Here is a 20752-nt window from a genome sequence, read left to right on the forward strand (position 1 = left end):
GACTGTAGTGCACAATGTCAGAAACCATTGTTAAAACAAACATCACATAAACCATTATGGTAAAGCATAACATCCCTATCCAAAGTTCAAAGTATGGAGTAGGCTAAGGCCTGACTTTAATACCCAGACCACTTTCAATGTCCCTATTTTGGGTATGCGTATGCCATTATAGAAGCAAACTTTCAAACATAAAAAGCAGATCTACAAGATCATATTGCATCGTGATTCTTGAGTATTTTCTTGTAGCTCTTGTGACACAATTGGACGGGGCTTAACAAGACACTAAACCAGTAACTCATCCTAAATGAGAGCATTAGACAAAACAAATATGCCTGGATTATATTTTTTTACCAAGGAGGAGTAGTTCAGAATCACAAGGATCAATAACTTTAGGGAAATGTATTGTCGTGCAACCCTATATTCAACTGGGGGGGAAAAATAGAATGTAAAGAGATGTAAACATTAAAAAGCCACATAAATAATGAAATAACCAGCAGAGAGAAGTAAAATAATATAGCTGTTCTCTTACCGCCACTCTATAGGGAAGGGGCAACATCCAGAGGTGTCCGGTTGAAGGAGGAGGAAGAGGACCAGCGAGAGGGAGAGAGACACACAGGTAGAGATCAGTCCAGGTAGAGAGAGAACACTATCCATACTGCTGCTCTCATTGAAGCATAGCTGAGACTAGTTGCTACGTGGACAGATTGTGTGTGCGTGTGTGTGTGGGGGGGGGGTTACCAACCACATGGTGCCACTACCAACAGGTGAGAAGGCCACACACAGACACACACAGAATAACACAACTAGCTTCTAGCAGCTAACACAACACAACACTTGACCTTTAACCTCAAGTTCATAAAGGACATTTCCCATTAATTCTTTAGTGCTGCAGGCAGTGACTGGAGACCATGACTAGCTTCATGACACACTTCAGCAATGACCCCGCAAAGCGCTCTTAATTTAAGGACACAACTTGTTGTCACAACAGTACATGCCATTGTCTATTTACAACGTTGGCCATACAGTAACAGGTAAATGTAGACACTTTTTCGGTACATGTATTTCGTTATTAGATAGCTTGTTTGTTTATATATGGCCCTATAGAAGTAGAACATGGATGAACAAATAAATAATAATGTGCAAAGCAAGGGATCTTATTTGTTACAGCAGCAGCAAAAGAAAACTAAAAACAAGTATGCTTGATATCGCAGCTACTCGATCATTTCAAGCTTGGCAATCTTCCTCAGGCAGTGTGGATCATTCACTGGCATTCATGTTGAAAAGCTTGAATGAAATTAATGTGAAACTTGAAAGTTGCCATAGGCATAGGAAATTCAGCCTTGTGAAAACCAATGTACAGTTTATTTTCAGTAATGTACTACAAGGCGAACATGGTTTTGGTGTCTTTGTACTGCAATGCACTCCAGTGACCAAACTATCCACAGCAACCGTGTTTGGTGGCCACGTTTCCTCAGCATGGGCAAATAAAGCCTGGGTTGGTATGTGGTAATTGCCATTACCATAAATATCTTTACCTGTGACGGTGACACGGGCGGTGGCTTTGACAGTGTTGGCTCCAGCATTGTGTCTGTTTGAGGCCAGGCAGGTGTAGAGGGCTGGCTTATTCACGGTCACTTTGAGGACAGATAGAATCACCTCTCCAACTAAAGTCTCCTCAACCGATGAGCCTGAGATCTAGGTAGACAGAAACCAGGAGAAAGAGAGAAACCGTGTCAGAGTTGGATCAGGAGTACATTTACCCATACAACGAAAACGACTTACACACACACACACACACACACACACACACACACACACACACACGGTACATAGTTAAATCCTTATTTAATTCAACTCCAAAGAGAACCAAATGTACCCTTACGGGACCAGTTGTCCATATTTGAACCCCTTGCAGAGGACTAACACTAAGACTAACACTAGATGTTACTGCATAGTTTCCTCCTGTTCAGTCAAGAAAACAAGGAAAGAAAACAAGGAATTGGAATAAAATCTAAAATAGGATGAATATGAATAAATAAGACATCTATAAATGATACGTACATGTATATCCATGTGTAATTAAGGGCATGTTTACACAGCAATTTAATTAACTCAGAGGCCCTTAAATGCCATAATGTAGGCGTGATTAGGCCAACATCAAGTCAGTATTTGACTGGACAGAAAGAGAAAGAAAGAGAAACATAAACAAGTTAATTTAAGATTTTCAAGCGTACACTGTACAGTACTATCATTTATACTGTAGCCTACATTAACACATTAATACAAGTATACAAGAGAAATACAAGAATGCCTGCCACTGTCAGGAGCTCAATACCTTGAGGGAAGTTTAAAATAATTTCTTTAATATTATTTTGATATTTTTCCTGCTTTGTTGGTTCTCAAACCAGTGGTCTGGGGACCACCAGTGGTCCTTGAGAGGGTTCCAGGTGGTCCCCAGCGAAATGATGGAGTTGGTAACCAAATGGACACTTACAGATCTGATCTTCTATTCTTGAGTGTAAAATAAAATTCAACTATTGCGAGCGTACAATGAAACCAAATAGTAAGGGTCCATTTGGTTTCAATGTAGGCTACACTCTCAAGAGTTGAATTATTGTTAAACATCTGCATTAGGCCTACTTCATTTACAAGAAGTCTACACAATTAGAGAATTGTTATTTTGATCAACATTGGCCTGTTATCTCTCCTATGGTATCAACATCAATAGGCCTACAGGCTACAGCATGGAATTGGGGACAAAAACGTATAAACCATTTTGGGTCTGATAGGCTAAATATCATGAAAATCCCAAAAAATCCAATGGCAGTCCCTCAGTCAAATTTAGTCACAAATGGTGGCTCAAATGCTGAATAAATAATGGGCCTCGATATGAAAAGGTTGAAAACCACTGCTCTACATCAAATCTCCTTGCTGAAAATAGCCTATATGAGCCTGTAGATCATCTATTTTAAGGACTTTTGCCAAATTTCCACTTATTATGTCCAGAATAGGGTTCAGGTTAAGGTTCACATGATTAACTGGCTGGGCCAGAAGGAGTCTGCTGTTGTTTCCTACCATCCATCCATCCATCCAATTAAAACTTTTTGCCCAATACATGAAAAGCAGAAGTTTCACTAAAGGCGGCATAATGCTACCATGTACAAAGTTAACAGATTTTCCTATACACATAGTATTGTACTTCTTCATTATGACTATGAGTAAACTATGCAAAATAAGGCACTGTGTCCTTAAATGTTGAATAGACTCCATTACAAAATTAAATAAACCATGTGTGATTTTCCACTGTCTTCTCCAAAAAGTACAATGAGGTCATCAATTTGTGTATCATACCATGCCAAAAAATACAAGGAGAAAAAAACAACACTATGGCAGTCAGCATAGATACTGTCTGAGACAAAACAAAATATTATAATCTGTATTATTAATGTAGAATACATATATATATATTTTGTTATTATAGAATATATAAATGCATTTTTTTGGAAAAATGTTAATCATTGCATCTATTTTGCATGCACGTGTATATATGCACGTGTTAACTGGGGTGCTCGTAAGAAGTGTCTATATTTGAAGGTGTGACCGTGTGTGTGTGTGTGTGTGATACCTGTTTTTAGAATAAATGAATGATCTTAACAAGCTGCTAGGAAGCCAGCTGCACTTGCGCGCACACACGCGTGCGCACGCGCACACACACACACACACACACACACACACACACACACACACACACACACACACACACACACACACACACACACACACACACACACACACACACACACACACACTCTGTGTATTTACAGGCTGTAATCACGTACCACTCAAAGTTATTAGCTGCTTAGACAATTATAGCCCACCCTTGGTGGCACCTATAAACCTGTCACAATACGCTAGTTGCTTGATCTTGTATCGAGTGTGGAAATTGTACCCTGTTTATGTTATTACTTTAAACAAGTGAAAAACTTGTCACCTGGACAAAACTGGTCATATGGACATGGGGATTGGGGGCTGCCCATTATTCCATTGGAAACTAGAAAAAGTGCCCTTCCGGGCACAGGTCTCCACCAGGAGGATAGGAGTGTGTGTGATGTTTGGCAAAATGTTTAGGAGAATGTTTTTCTTTTCTTCATTTTGTTGAGGAAATGCAGAGCCAGATCACTCATAGCATCTCTGAGGATAGAATTCTGGATGAGCAGGACATGTGCAGCATTTTGTACAAAACGGGCCACTCCTGAAAACTTTGGAAGGCAATTTTAGCCAATCAGTGTACAATCTGAGAAATCCAACAGACTCGTCTTGATCACATGACTACAGAGATCATGTGTACCGATTTGAGGCATTTTGTTCCAAAAATGTGTTTTGCAAAAATCAACCTGTTGGTGGCGCTATAACAGGCCAATGTGAAAAGGGTGGGATATATTCCTCAGCCTAGTAAGAAAATGTGTGAAAGATTTCACGTAAATTGCATGCTGCGTTCATGATTTGAGGCTACTGTTCAAAACGGGGCAATCTTGCAAACTGTGAAAGCCAATTATAGCCAATTAGGATGGAATATGAAATATCAGACAGATCCGACTTGAGCACATGACCATAGAGATGTTGTGTAACGATTTGTGAGATTTTTGGACAGAATCTGGAGGAGTAATATCAAAAAATGTGTTTTACAAAAGTCGGCCTCCTGGTGGCGCTATAAAAGTCAGATGCGGAAAATGCAGGTAAAAGGTTTGTCCTTGGCCTCTAGGGAGTGTGCATACAACGTTTCACGCAGATCGGTACAGTTTTAGGTATAAATGTGAAAAGCTGCCTCATGGTGGCGCTATAACAGGCCGTTCTGGAAAATGTGGGGCAGAGGTTCATCGTTGGCATCCAGGGAGTGTGTGTGCAAAGTTTGGCATCGACCGGGTTAACGGTGCCGGAGATTAGCTGTACACAGACGGACGGAAGGAAGGACGGACACACGGACGGACGGACACACACACGGACGGAGTGCAAAACATACTCTCTCCCCATGCCTTCGGCCTGGTGGAGACAATGATGGGCACCGCTGGAATGAGTACTTTGGAAAAGTGGGCCATTGCGGACTATTGGCATGGCACCACTGACATGGAATGAAGAAGACAATTGCAACTCTTCCCAAATGTAAGCTGTTAAGCATCTCTGCGAAATCTCGCTCGATTAAGACTGCAGAGGAATTAATTTATTGGCAGGTTTTTCCAATTGTCTAATTGTGCCCTCCTCTTTATAGTAGCATGATGTACCTGGGCTACACACATAGCACCAAAGAGAATGCCAGCAGCAGAGGAGCAACATTATGAAGGACTTTGATTTGAATGCATAGCAAGCAGCACACCTTAGACAAGTCGGCTACATGTAGCCCATATGGGCTACTACATATAGCCGACTTGGTTCTCAAATGTGTGGCCATTTATGCAAATTATAATTAATTAAAATGTTGCTGCCAGTCTTGGTACATATAGAAAGACTGGGAGGATGGGAGGGTTCCAGTGTCTTGCTCAACGACACCCTACAAGGCCCACATGGCTTAGGACAGGGCAGTAAGTCAAACCAGGCCAGGTCGCCCCTGCACTCTACAGCACATCATCTTCACCATCACAAAGCTCAGAAAGCTGTGACATGCTGGAAAGTTAGAGTTGTATTGTACCTGGGCCTACACCATACTTCTATTGTTCTCTACTTTGTGCGGATTGTTGGGATTAGCAATAATAAAACACATCCTTTGCTAGGTTTACTGCCACCTCTCTCTCAGAATGCTTGGTAAGCAGCCACACACATGAGCCGATACTGCCAAAGTGCATATTTCTAGATTATCCTTTGGCTCGGCTGAAAGACACCACATCAAAAGGGTAGAGCGTCACCGATTCACATCACGACAGACAGGATGACGTACTGACCCTGAAGAATAAAATACAGTACTAACCTGTGCCCTAATAACCCCAACATGTGCCGTATTGTTTTTGTCCAATGCCAAATTTGCACTGCTATGTTTGCTATGGCATGTCGCTGAAACATATAGCGAGCCAGAGTGTAACAGGTCACCCGGTGAAGGCTCCACCAGTGACTTGGCATTGGCAAATACATTAATTTATAATGTAGCATTTGATTAGATAGACCACTGAAGACATGCAGTGGCACTCCTAAAACTGAAATGTTCTGAAATGAAAAAAAGAATCTCTGAATCTGACTCTGTAGGGTTGAGGACAGGGAAAGTCATGCCCTCTACTAAAAGTAGAACTAACTACTCAAAGTGTGAAGCAAATTACTCGACTTACATAGCATATGATGCGCTTGACACTATGAATCCATTTCAGCCATATTGTACATTCATAGTTCCATGCATAACTCTAACAATTACCTTGTTTTATTTCCAGACAAAGTGACAATAATGATGTTTATAATGCGTAATGTAACACACACAGCACGGCACACTCTCTGAATATAGTGTGTGTGTGTGTGTGTGTGTGTGTGTGTGTGTGTGTGTGTGTGTGTGTGTGTGTGTGTGTGTGTGTTAGTAATTCCCTCTACAGCTCCAGTAATTATTCTATTTTAACCATAGCATCAACAGTTCACACTTTCTATTATAATTAGAATCTGACCACATCACGATGATCCTGTACCTCATTATTACACCGTGTCCTGTTTAGCTATTCAGCTGTTTAGAGGAAGCACAGTGTTCTGGGAGTGTTGACAGCTATGTATTGTGTCTAGACGTTTGATTCTTTGTTTATTGAACTTCTGCAAAGGCACACATCATCACAGAGCATTTATAAAAATGTGCACACTCCTGCTATTATATTGTAAAAATACAACTTAACCACATTTTTGAAATTATAAAAAAAATACGGTAGCCACTCTACTCTACTCTACATCGCTTTGTGATGTGTTATGAGCTTTTGTAGATGTGCTCTTTATGAAAAACATTAGAAATGTCATAATGACATATACCCAAAATCGGGATGCCAGAGTTAAAGTGGTAAATCTTTTACCACTAAGTTTAACATTAAAATGGGAAAACAAGTTCACATCTGAATATTTTATCTCTATTATTACAGTATACACATCCTATTCACAATGACTCTCCTAGTCATTGTGAATAGGATGTGGTGTTTACAGTTACCAACATATATGGGAAGGCTGAAAAATATCTCAAGTATTAAAGGGAATGGTGGCAGGGACTGTGCAGCTAACCTCACTGTCTCCCTCCCTCCCTCCCAGATGAGCTGAATAGGTTTTTTTTTGTTTTGATGTTATTAACACCAACAACCACCCGGAAGGAGCCCCCAACGCCAATATGACCCTGGCTGCCCCGTGTGAGCCTTAACAAAGGAGTCCTTCAGGGCTGCGTCCTGAGCCCCCCTCCTCTGCTCCTCCCCATACACCCACTGCGTCGTGGCCACACACAGCTCCAAGTTGGTGATTAAGTTCACCCGATGACACTGACAGTGAAGTTAGTCGTGAGGCCCTACATATCCTATGGGTCTCCCACAGAAGCACCACTGAGAGCATCCCAATAAATCACTGTCTGCTATGGAATGGAGAATGCTCTGACCCCAGCTGCACAGCGCTGAAGAAGCTCATGCGGACAGCGCCGAGCCCATGGGAGCATCAGTAGATGTGAGCTTCCTCGCCATCCAGGATATGCGACACAATGGTCAGTGAAACCATAGGATTACCAGTCACCCCCAGCCATGGACTGTTAAAGCTGTTAGCACGTGGAAAGCTGTACCGCAGCCTCGTAGCCTGGACCAGCAGGCTCCGGGACAGCTTTTTCCACCTGGCAGCCAGGATTACAAACAATGGACACTAAAGACCTGTTGCCTGTCTGCCCGTATGCACACACAGTCACTTTCCATGATTTTCCACATCTTTCTATGCTTGCGTGCACGCACGCATGCACGCACGCACGCACGCACGCACGCACGCACGCACGCACGCACGCACGCACGCACATACACGCAGGACTCCAACATAAACAATCAATGGAGCTTTACATTGTGCATTATGTGCCATTGTATTGTCTTTTTTGTGACATTTTACCACTTGTTCTATTGTTATTTCACCGATTCTGTGTACTTACAGTGTTGCCATTCTCAAGCCAGGTGATGGTTGGCACAGGGTTTCCTGTGGCATTGCACTCTAGAGAGACCTGACTGCCAAAAGCCACCCTCTTCTCCTTAGGAACGCGCAAGATGCGTGCTGGGGCTGGAGACATGAATATGATTATCGATAGAGCTTAGTGAGACAGATGAATACAAACAGAGACACATGCAGGCAATTCGGCATTCAACAGCATTCAAAGAGAAATAAAGAATATAAGGATTAGGATACTATACTATGACAACCAAACTAATAAAATAATAAAATGTTATTAGTGCGGTACTGTGGTTGCCATATACTAAGAAATAGACAAAGTGGCGCAAAAGACTAAAGGTGAAAGTTCAATTGTAGTTTTACTTTTGGTACTGTTACGTAAGTTGCAATAACCTTGTATCTGTCAGTTCTATTGCATTGTCCATTTATCGTTCTTCTGTTTAGCCCCCAACATGTGGAATATATTAGGGGTCCCAGACCCCAGGGCTTCCTAAACCCCTCTCAACAGAGTTGATGGGTTTCCCAGACAACAATACACTCTATACCATAATACTGGTTAGCTCCATTGGGAGAAACTGTTCAAATATTCGATGGACTAAATCAAGCAGTATAGGATTCTCTTAATGTACACACCCTGGACTTCTAGGGTGACAGGCTTGGAGAAGGCCAAACCAAAGCTGTTCCTCGCCACACAGCGATACTGCCCTGCATCCTCCTTCTGTATGTTGTGGATCTTCAGGGCTCCGTAATCCAGAATGTTCACACGGTCGCTGACCTAAAGGGAGTCATATAGGCTATACGGTTAGCAGCACTCCCCGAAAGTTCTGATCTGAATGGTGAAAATACAGAAAAATAAATATTGTGTGCGTGCGTGCGTGCATGTAGTGTGTATACACTGTAGATGCCCATGTCTATTTCTGGCAAGTCTCCTCATTTTGGGGGAATTGCAAAACGTTTATTTGCTCACAGAGGCACAAATGAGTCACTCAGCACAACGTTAGCCAGCCCCACTCTGGCTAAGGAAGAGGTTATATGAATTGATGTTCACTCTTTATTGATCCTCAAGGAGGTTACACAGAATCACCATCATAATAGCAACAGTACCAACACTTTGCTACAGGACCATCAATGCATCAGGTTAGGCGGGAACCAATCTGGGCACCCATCAGCAAAACTAATGAAAAACAGCGCCCTCTTTTCCTTTGAAATTCAACAGTCTGTGCCGAGAGACTATAGGTGGGAACGAAGTATGGATTTACTCAAGTACTGTACAATTTTGAGGTACTTTTACTTTAATGGAGTATTTCCAATACTTCTACTTCTACCACACTACATCTCAGAGGCAAATAATGTACTTTTACTCCACTACAATTGGTTGACAACCCTAGTTACTATATAGTTACTTTGTTGATTTTGATTATTAGGACTATTAGAAAACATGCATTAATCACTTCAGCCCCATAATATAATTCAGCTATTTGAAAATAGACAATCTACAAGCTCACAGCACATGGTGGAGCGACGCGTTGTGAGCCGCCATTATTTTTATACATTGGGACTGCATATAATACATAGTACTTTTTGAATACCAGACTTTCACTTGTCAAAGAGTATCACTTTTTGCAGCTGACGGGCAACCCTCATGTTTAGAGAAAGGGATAGCCAATCAATCGATACAGCCATAGACTCATTTTCTAATATTGTACGCCAATTGGCAATCAGAAATGTAGAAGCAAATAAAATGAACTATAATCTGCAAATCAATCACAGATTTCAGTTCCCCAGATCTCCGAGAAAGAAACAACAGGCTAGAATCTACCTTGACTAGCTCGTCGTCTTTGAGCCAAGTGACGTCAGGTTTGGGGTTGCCAAGTGTAACACATGGCAACACAGCCTTCGACTCTATCAGCCGGGTCACGTTCATTGGATGACGCTTTATCTGGGGCTCTGAGGGAAGGACAGAGAGATCGAAGAGTAAATAAAACAGAGCCTTTGGACACTCATATAAATGGCCAACGCAAACAAAAGTTCAGTTATAATTAATTACTTCATTGTTATTAAACATTTGTTGTATGTCATGCTTTGGCAGTAGTGCTCGTGTGTGTAATGCCAATAAAGCTCACTGAAAAACGGAAATTAAAAAGACGTTAAAACATTTTGATAAAAGGGAAGATGGGGATAAAGGTGAGAAGGTTGAAAGAGAGACGTGTAAAGTGGGAGAGAAAGAAGACATGGAAGTGGGAGAGAAAGAAGAAATGGAAGTGGGAGAGAAAGAAGAAATGGAAGTGGGAAGTGGGAGAGAAAGAAGAAATGGAAGTGGGAAGTGGGAGAGAAAGAAGAAATGGAAGTGTGAAGAGACATATACAGTAGACAACATTGAGGGAGAGAATAAAGAAGGGAGAAATAAAGGAGAGCTGAGAGAAAGATTAAAAAAGGGAGTGAGAGATGTAAAAAGACAGGGAGATAATAATTATGATGTACGGCCACCAGTTTCTTTCTTTATAATTGTCTGGGGTTCGGTCGCATAGGAGAACTGAAGCACACATACTCATCTTGAGCTGCAGAGCCCCACAGCTCTTGGCTGGCTCCCCTATGCCGTTGTTGGCCAGGCAACAGTACTCTCCGTTGTCCGATTCCCTGACATGAGGGATGACGAGCATCTGACCCTGTTCTCTGGTGATGTACCGCGGGTCATAGTAACTAGTAGAAGGACAATGAGAGAGAGAGAGAGAGAGAGAGAGAGAGAGAGAGAGAGAGAGAGAGAGATTGATTGATTGATTGATCAAAAGCCAGCCCAGTTCCAATTTCCTCCTGACTGAGGTCTTTGCACTATGGCGACTGTATGTTTGTCTGGCTTTCACTGCCGTACAGAGTCTGCTGGGCGCATATGATGGGGAAGTGGAGAGTTGCCTTATTTTGATGGACAAAGGAGATGTAGTAGATAGTCAGCACACTAATGCCCAGATTATTTTGTGGGCCTTACACATTGGACAATGTGTGGCTTAGTTTGTTGCCTTCATTGCCTTCCTAAAGTTTGGACAGCAAGGCCACACTGTTATTTGTTAGCTTGTTTGCCAGTCCCCTATGTTTGTGTGTGTGTGTGTGTGTGTGTGTGTGTGTGTGTGTGTGTGTGTGTGTGTGTGTGTGTGTGTGTGTGTGTGTGTGTGTGTGTGTGTGTGTGTGTGTGTGTTCAACACCCAGTGCCATCTGTGGAAATGTCCAGATACTGATACATGAAAACCTACGAACAGTAGTTTTCAAAAGTGATTTCTATAATGAAACGGTTAACTCTCTCACGGTATTGGGACGTTGTTCCTTGTCCAGGTGATGTCAGCGGGAGGGCGGGACTCCACCTCACAGATGAAGGTGGCATTGTGATCCAGTAAGATGTCCAGTGTCTCCACCAGGGTGATTATACGAGGGGCTGCAGGGTGAGAGAAACACTGAGAGACAGCAAGAAGACACGCACATCCCAGTGTCGATTTTCAGTGTTGTCGATAAATGTTCGACTACCTTTTTTCACTGACAAAAATAAAATAAAGGCTAAATAAAAACTAAGCTATGATGACTAAAACTATGCCTAAGTAAATATACTGGCAATTTCATTAACAAAAAAAAAAGACTAAAATGTTAGGGAGTGATGTTATGTTTGTTTGCTCTCTGAAAAATAGCAGATCTACAAGCTCACAACTCGCTGTGAGCTGTCCTCCTGAGAGCTCCATTATTCATCAGTGTACATGTCATGTACATAATGAAAAGTAAGAGTGAAAGGACACACTCTTGTGGTGAGCCTGAGTATAGCTACAGGGTATGATAAACTGCTTCTAATAGTTAGAATGGATAAATGGCTGCCATTTATGCCATTCCTCCAGCCAGACCCAATGTATGTACAAGCTGGTGTGGCAAATTCAAATCAAATAAAGTAAAATAAATGTGCGCTCTAGGCTTACTCCTCAGACCATCATCAACACGGATTCATTTCAAGTAACTCATACAGCAACCTTTCTGCCGTTCAAAAGCCTGCAAACAAAAGCCTGACACATGCTTGCAGCTTTTCTAAGTGTAAGCCATTACCCATTAGTATAGTATAGAAAGCTTTGCATCTTCCACACCTCTTACTGACATTCCAAGTAAGCAAATTGCAGTGGATCAAGCTTTCCATTAACTTAATTCAATGCCGTTTTATTATCATGACAAACCACAACAAGTTGTCTCAAGAAGACGCTTTACATATAGACAGGAGCGTATATTGCAAGCAATATTTGCGACATGGTTTAGGATCTTAACTCAAAGATAGGAGGTTTGTAACCATAAAGCATGGCAAGAGCATACAGTAGTAGTAGGAATACAGAAAGTTGTATTGTCTCATATGAAGGATATTTTCACATAACCGCTCTTCTTTGAACATGACATATGAGGACATATATGAGAAATGGGAAACATAGGACGAAAATAAAATAGTCAACAGGCTGACTCAGATGGTACTTGTTACTGGGAGGAGACCCCGGGGCAGACCAAGGCGCAGTTGGAGGAATCACATCGACTCACTGGCCTTGGAACGCCTTGGGATCCCTCTTGGTTACTCATGTTACTAAGTTACTAATGTTGCTCTGGAGAGGGATGTCTGGAGCCCTCTAGTGGAGCTGTTGCCCCCTCATCCCGATTACGGATAAGCGGTTGAAGATGGATGGATGGATGGATGGATAGTACTTGTTACTGGCACACCACATGCTCATCCACAGTATTGAGTACTAAACTGCACCTTTCACTTTACTGACTACTGCCACTACTCTCTTATTCTATTTTGCAATAATTCTTCAAAACAAAAAGTGACATAATTCTGTTGATTTAGTGCCAACATAAAGTCTCTATTTAAAGTATGGATTATGTATCGCAAAATATGGATGAGCACTAGTTAATCATCGGCAAGAGGCCAATAAGCAGAGTAATCAACTTTGAGCAGTGTGATAATCGAAAGATAATGCACAATAATCTAGGCTATTACCGTACACACATACCAATATCCTGAGTGCCATCTGACTGTGTAAAATGGAAGGGTCCACTTTATACCGTCAGAGTTAAACTAAGACTCAGGGTTTACACAGTGCAGTAGCATACTGTACAGTACAGCACATATAGGCTACTGTACTATACATAATAATGGTGTCAACCACGTTACATACAGTATGGCATGTGACAATATCCCTCCTTTGAACATGGTGTAAGTGAATTTGTTGACTTGAGAAATACTATCCTCAGAACAGACACCATGACTCGGTTACAATATGAGTACATTTATCTCTTTACTGTATCTATTCATATGAATTAATGATGACCAATTTATTCTGTATTGTCCACACTCAGGGTGAGCAAAACAGTTTAAGTTTTCAGCCCAAACAAATTGGAATTCCTGTCATTCCTGTTTAGGACTGGGTCAGCTGTCTTCCGGATAACACTGTTTGTTATTTTTAGACCATATAAGAAACATTGGTGCATGTTACAACTTTGTTTGAACTAGACGAAGAGGAGAAGAGAAGAGGAGATGAGGAGAGGATTTGGGTTTCATTGTGATAGCCTAAGGACAATGCTTTAATTTTATAGTGAAATGTAGATGTCACAATAACATAGCTGACATATTGAAAGCCATGTCAAAAGGACATGGTACTGTACGTCAAACTGAAATCCTGACATTTACTGGTCAAAACTGAGGTTTGAACTACTGGAATACATTTTTAACTGAGGTCAAAAGGCAAATCTATCATTTTCATGCTGCATACAATTTCCATCCTTAACACTGATATCACATGGAAGTTAGTATTCAGTATTCATTGTTTTTTTAGGGATTCTAACCCAGTCCAGCAGGATGCACAGTGAAGTCCTCAGTGTGATTTTATTCATTTGTAATTCTAAGAGCATACAAATGGACCCAAATGGACATGTAAGCTACAGCCACCTTAATGCACTGACCACATGCTCCGTTAGAGTCACGAGGACCCCAGTTTGAATCCAACTCCTGTCGTTTCATGTCTCCCCACTCTCGTCTCTACCCTCAGTTTCCTGTTTACACTCTCCTGTGGAAGAGGAAGCATACTGGACTAGATTTGTACAGCATCTTGTGACTTAAGGATCAGCACTATTTTTGAGTGGTGTAAACCACTCCTACAACTGGCTTTGTTAGTTTACGTGTCCGTCTGTTTGTCTGTCTGTCTGTTCGTACCAAAAAATGAGCATGGTTGCTATGGTCACCCAGTTCACACGGGTGTGATTTCATTACGTCAGACATTACGTCAGACCACAGCTGATCATTCTATATAAGAACTTACACCACTCAGTTCACACGGGTGTGATTTTTTTAATTACTAGACCTATTTGCTATGAAATTATGCTCTCTAGTTAAAAGCAAATCTATTAATTTAGAAGTGATTTGATTTATTTAGAAAAGCAATCATAATACAACATTATAATCAGCGATTCAAGGATTTCACGGTAAAGTCCGAAGACTTATTTCCACTGAGGTCCTCTCACACTGAACGGAACAATACTTTAAAATACATCACAATACATACACATAAGTGACAGGATTTAAAAAGAAAATGAATGTCAATCCATCTGCCATTCACGGGCACTTTCCTTTTCATTGTTCATTATATGACAAGGTAGGGCTTAAGACATGTCATGTGGTGGGTGTCCCTTCTAAATGGTGGGTGTCTCTTCTAAACAGCAACAGTCAGGGAAATGTTATTGAAAAGTCCTCCTACCCAGCATGATGAGATCTTACACTGCACAGCATTAAAACCAAGCCAGTGTCTGTCGCCCACAAGGTACTGCAGCATGCATTAACTCAACTGGATGGCTGTTTATTGTGTTATTACTGTTGGGGGATTTGAAAAGGGTAGCACAGAGAGCCAAATAGGAGATTTCATTAGATTTGTTGCCGCCAACAGGACTTATCCCACTATCCTCTTACTTAGCCTAGAGGCTACTGCTGAGTCAGACTATGTCACCACCAAAACATTATGTGTCACTAGCATCATGGGTCACTGGAGGAAAGAGAATATTTTGGATGTTAAGATTTTGGATCTCTCATTTAAGATGAAAGATTAGAAATGATGCGCATACTCTGGTTTTGATATGGGATTGATATAATGATCTAATGATTTTGTCATTAGATCAGACTAGTTCGCTAGTTTTCTGTCCTCTACAACATGCTGCAAGCACATAAATCTATTTAAAATAATCTATTTGGAAACAATTTGTACTGTGGTATTTTCAAGTCATACTAACAAGTCAGGGTTTTTAAGATGATAACTCAAAAGTCTAAGATATTTTTCATATTATCTTTTACTACACGACCATAATTATGCCTTGAGTCAACATCTCTGTAGCTGGGGTAGACCTACTGTATCATTACAACAATAAGTCATGGTTTCCACATCTAGAACAACAACAGTAGTCCCATGTCAGTGGAGCAGCACTTCATTACCAAGCTGATGGCTTTAACATCTGTTGCCTCCAACTGCTCAGCAAAACAGTCACGTCTTGGTGAGGGGGAAGGACTTGTGCTTAATGTATACACTCCATCATATGACATCTGTGGTGCGCTGAGAATAGGAGATCTACAAGCTCACCATCTTCTATTTTTGGCGTACGATTAGGTATAAATCAGGCTCGAGGATCACCCTGGATTATATAGCTACGGTTATAAAGGCAAGCAAAGAATATGATACTTTAGACTACAACAGAGGCTTTCAAATATGTTCATGTCAATGACCCCAAAATTGATTATGTATTTGGCCGTAGACTCCCATTTGAGATGACTTTGTGCCTGGGAGCTCGATAAGAGAAGAGATTTCAACATTTGAAAGATCTGTCGCCTTGTTTTCTTTTACAGCAGATCCTTGTAGTGAGTACTGAGTACGGTTTCTATGCCTCAACAATGTCTTCTGTTTTGTCCAATACTGTACGTATGACATTACAGTAATGTACAATTTTACCTCAAGCTTGTAATGTATGACTTGAACAATGAACTATGAACCTTACTATATTTCACATCCTAATATCAGTAAGACTTGATGGTCGCAATAAATACACCACGTCTCTGTGTGTATGTAGTGTACGTCTGTATTCACAACACCAGAATCCAGAACACCACATGGTAAAACATTAAATACATAACAATAGTCTTCAAGAATCATAAGTAAGCTATCTGTCTAACAGTGGAATATCTAAATAATGAAACTATGCGTCGACACTATAGAGTTCTATGTCTACATAAAATTCTATCTAACTTACATCAGTTGAAGTCTGCTACGCTTAGCCACATGTTTTGGTCGTGTCCCAGATTGACTGTATTTTGGACAGAGATATTTAATACCTTCTCATATATTTGTAACTCAACTATAGATCCCAATCCAATAACGGCACTGTTTGGTGCCCCTCCAGAGGGAATACAAATACCAACTCATCAGGCTGAAGCTATAGCGTTTTCCTCTTTACTTGCCAGACGCCTGATACTATTTAATTGGAAAAAGGCAGCGCCGCCATCTCACAAACGCTGGGAACTTAAATATACAATCAGGGGCTCCACTCAGAAATATACCAGAGTTTGGCAACCGTTTCTAACCTACTTTGCGGTAGTATTTTCTACGTAGTCATTGGCCACTACCCCCCCCCCTTCCATTTTTATTTATCTTTTCGTATTTTTTTTGTATTTTATTTCAGTTATAGTTGATTTCATTAATGTACAATTTATGGTTTTCTACATTGTATTTCAGAATTTTATATTTTATACATGAATGTTGAGTACTGGTGTTGTTTTGTCCTGTATCTGTTTTGTAATTGTTGTCATGTATCTGTTGTTGTCCTGTCTCATGTGCAAAAACTTCAATAAAGATACTTGAATAATAATAACTTACATCAGTTGAGCCTTTGCATACGTTTGTAAAAGGTCGTCAAGGGCTAAGTCGGAGTCTGAAGTTTTCAGACTATGGCGGAAGATTGGGAGTGAGTCTGCCTGCGGTTCTGATTACAATGGGAAGTGCATTCCATAGTTTTGGAGCCAGAACGGAGAAGAGTTTGGGACGTGTGGAGCGGTGTCCCGGCCATACCTTTGGTTGCTTTGAAGGCCAGCATCAGAGTTTTGTACTCTGTGCGGGCAGCAACCGGGAGCCAATGGAGGAAGCGGAGAAGGGGGGAGACATGAGAATTTTGGCTGGTTAAAGACCAAGCAAGCTGCGGCATTCTGGATCAATTGGAGAGGCTTAAGTGTGCATGCCGGTAGTAGCATTCCATATGCCAGTGATGGAGGACACTTCTGTCTCTATCTTTTAAATTCAATAAAAATAAATAACTAGATTGTCTGTCTGTCTGTCTGTCTGTCTGTCTGTCTGTCTGTCTGGGTAACTTACAGCCTGGGTAACTTACAGCCTGGGTAACTTACAGCCGCCACATCAAGGCCCTGGAGCAGTTCCACATACGCTGCCTTCAGCGCATCCTAAGCATTACATGGCGTGATCGTGTGCCTCATTCTTACATACTCGCAATCGCAAAGACCAACTGCAGGAGTATTGAGGCCACGATCACCCAGCACCAGCTACGATGGCTGGGCCATGTAATAAGGATGCCCTCAAACCACCTGCCTCGCAGAGTGCTCTATGGTCAACTACACCATGGTCGGCGCTCTGCTGGAGGACCCAAGAAGCGGTACAAAGACCAGATGAAGACTGCATTAAGGAAGTGCAAGGTCAGACCTGAGGCCCTGGAGGATGTGGCTACTGACCATAACACCTGGCGTCATGCTGGAGGAGGAAGGACAGCCAGGAGCTGTTGCCACTACCACCACATATCCATGTCCTACATGCAATAGGACTTGTGGGTCCAGGGTAGGGCTTTCCAGCCACCAAATAACTCACTGATAGATAGATAGATTCGATGGACAACAGTAAGTGTGTGTGTGTGTGTGCGTGCGTGCGTGCGTACGTGCATGCGTGCATGTGCACGGAGCATGTCTCAGTATAATGTCTCAGACATTATTTGGACCATTCAGCATGATGTGATGCGTTTAGTGTGCTCATTTTTGCACACCTTTGAGCCTTTTAGTGATTAGACTTAATGTTGCAGTCAGAGAGCAGAGGGGAAAGGAGAAAGAGAAAAGGAGTAGGTTCCTGTAGCAAGCACAGTGAGAGCCATGAGGAGACTGTGTCTGAATACAGGAAGGATATAGATTTACTCAGATTTACACTGAGCAGCTCTATGACTACACCCTCCATTCCCCTGGCAGACGTTGGCAACAGGTGACACTGGTACTACTGTACGTGCCTTGGAGGTGAAATGCAGCCTGCATTCTAAGTCTATAGGCTGTGACATATAGTAAGATAGGCAGACTGCCAGAAACATACACATGCTCTCTTCTACAGTATAAGGCCTGCATTCCACTATTACGGTATATCAAGTATCAAACGACTTACTTGATATACCTTTGGTTTTTTCTCAACCACACATTATTATTGATACAAAACCCTTTTGCACTCCACATCAAAACTATTGCGAGGGAACATAAAAAAGAATGAAGGGAGGGCTTGGTCTTATCGCTGCTTGCAGCGTCTTATCGCTGCTTGCAGCTATATTATCAAAGTTTATTTATTTTTTCACCTCCCTATTCCATGTCTGTCCCTTTAGGGCCTAAAGACTGTGACATACAGTATAGTAAGACAGACAGGCAAACAGAAAGGTCAAATGACCCTGCATTCAATGAGAGAATAAACTAAGACTACTGGGAGACAGGCAAGCTGAGAAAGTCGTATACAGTAGTACACATGCACTGAACCATACAGTATGTTTTACAAACGTTTCTTATTCTGTAGCAAAACATTCAACTTTACGACACTGCACATAAGGTAGACAAGACAGACTTGTCTACCTTATGATGCCCACTGGCCAAGTGGTCCAGGCACATATAGGCTTTGGCCTGACAGTGCATCGCGTGTTCGAGTCCCATTCATGACGACCTTTGCTGCATGTCTCTCCCCTTCTCTCTCTCCCTCTTTCCTGCCAGTCTTCACTTGATACTATCAGAAGAAAGCCAAAAACAAATCTTAAAAAGACAGACTTAGTGGTAACAGGCAGTAACAGAGACAGTTGAGCTTGTTGTCTACAAGGCATGCATGTATAGCAACAGACTTTCATATACTGTCTTTATCAGTACAGTATATGACTCTGTAGCCTACTGATAAACAGGAACACTGCCTTGCGTTCCAGAATGCCTTAACCCATTTAGGCCCGACGTCGAAATTAAAATAAATAAATAATATATATTCAAAGATTTGAGGCACATTTTCACGATTTTTCAAAAATAGCAGACCTACAAGCTCATAGCGCGCCACTCGGTGGCGCGCTATGAGCTTGTAGATCTGCTATTTTTCAATAGCTAAATTATAACATGTTTAAAACACCAAAAGGGGTTCCCGCCCAAAATGGCTTAAAACCTACAAACTGTGTGCCGACACGGAGAGGCCACAACGACACATAGAAATGCAGACAAGGAACCTAGTAGCCCTGATTTAAATCCGCACCAAAAACAGCAGATCTACAAGTTCACAATGTGCCACAGCACGACAGTGACGACACGTTCACTAAATACAAAACAGACTTTAATTTGGAGACAGCTAGGCTTTACCTGTACTCTGCTTACGAACGCCCCCCTAGCCCCTACACCACAGTATATAGGCTAGGATAGTATCAATCACACTGTAAACAAACAGGCAGACTATCTTCAGTGCAGCAAGCTAGGCCCTACTGTATACAAACAAACCTAGGCCTACCATGTATTATATTATATAGAGTATCTGAGACAAAGGAAGAGACAAAAACCACAATAGATAATTTCCCCAATACCAGTTCCTAGGCACAGTTCCTAGGCACACACAAAACATGAACCCCATGCTTACCTCTCTGTATCCCATAGCTGGGCGCGAGGAGAACCAGCAGAAAAAAGCTGTGGAACACGGTTATGTGCTGCATTATATTCATAGTCTACAGGATTGTCCACAGGTAGGTAGATAAAGGACTTCAGAATGACACCTTGATTCCCATAGTGACTGGAGCCACGTTGTAAGGCACTGGTTAGTTCTTACTCTGTTCTTTCAGTGTGTGTGTGTGTGTGTGTGTGTGTGTGTTAGCCAGAGCCAGCCATGCCCGTTCTGTTCTCTTGCTTGCAGTGAGAGCTAACTATCTGATTCTGTTCTACGCAGTGTGTGTGTGTGTGTGTGTGTGTGTGTGTGTGTGTGTGTGTGTGTGTGTGGCACTGTGTGTGTGGACTCAGATGACAGACGGGGGCAGCTGCTAGCTGTCCTCTTGTACAGTACAGTCATTCTCGCAGCGCGGCTAGGCTCATACCCCCCTAAGCTGCTACGCAGAAACGCTATCCACACTCACCATCATGCATGACCATGTGAGGCCCCTGTTTGTCATAGAAATAACTAGATTAAACATTCCTTACTTTACTGTCATTTGTCCAGGCAGGGTTTACTGGATGGCATACTTCCAGTATAGGCTATAAGTCAAAGTTAAAAGCACAAACAGCTAGATTGTGGTATAGTACATGACTAACCATGTGCATACACAT

At 41.8% G+C, this 20752-nt stretch overlaps 1 protein-coding gene across 1 annotated transcript in view; it reads right to left on the reverse strand.

Moving 5' to 3' along the window:
• Positions 1–20250, reverse strand: part of musk (muscle, skeletal, receptor tyrosine kinase) — a 47216-nt gene extending 26966 nt beyond the window's left edge. Inside the window, exons 1-7 of the mRNA XM_079523671.1 lie at positions 20076–20250; positions 11428–11554; positions 10679–10830; positions 9950–10077; positions 8764–8905; positions 8117–8241; positions 1536–1695 (exon numbers count right to left, since the gene is read on the reverse strand). Coding sequence (XP_079379797.1) covers positions 1536–1695; positions 8117–8241; positions 8764–8905; positions 9950–10077; positions 10679–10830; positions 11428–11554; positions 20076–20157 — 916 coding nt within the window. The 5' untranslated portion in view covers positions 20158–20250. The remainder of the gene's footprint in view (positions 1–1535; positions 1696–8116; positions 8242–8763; positions 8906–9949; positions 10078–10678; positions 10831–11427; positions 11555–20075) is intronic.
• Positions 20251–20752: the final 502 nt, after the last annotated feature.

The sequence above is a fragment of the Electrona antarctica genome (assembly GCF_951216825.1).
Source record: "Electrona antarctica genome assembly, chromosome: 16".
In the NCBI taxonomy this organism is placed as follows: domain Eukaryota; kingdom Metazoa; phylum Chordata; class Actinopteri; order Myctophiformes; family Myctophidae; genus Electrona; species Electrona antarctica.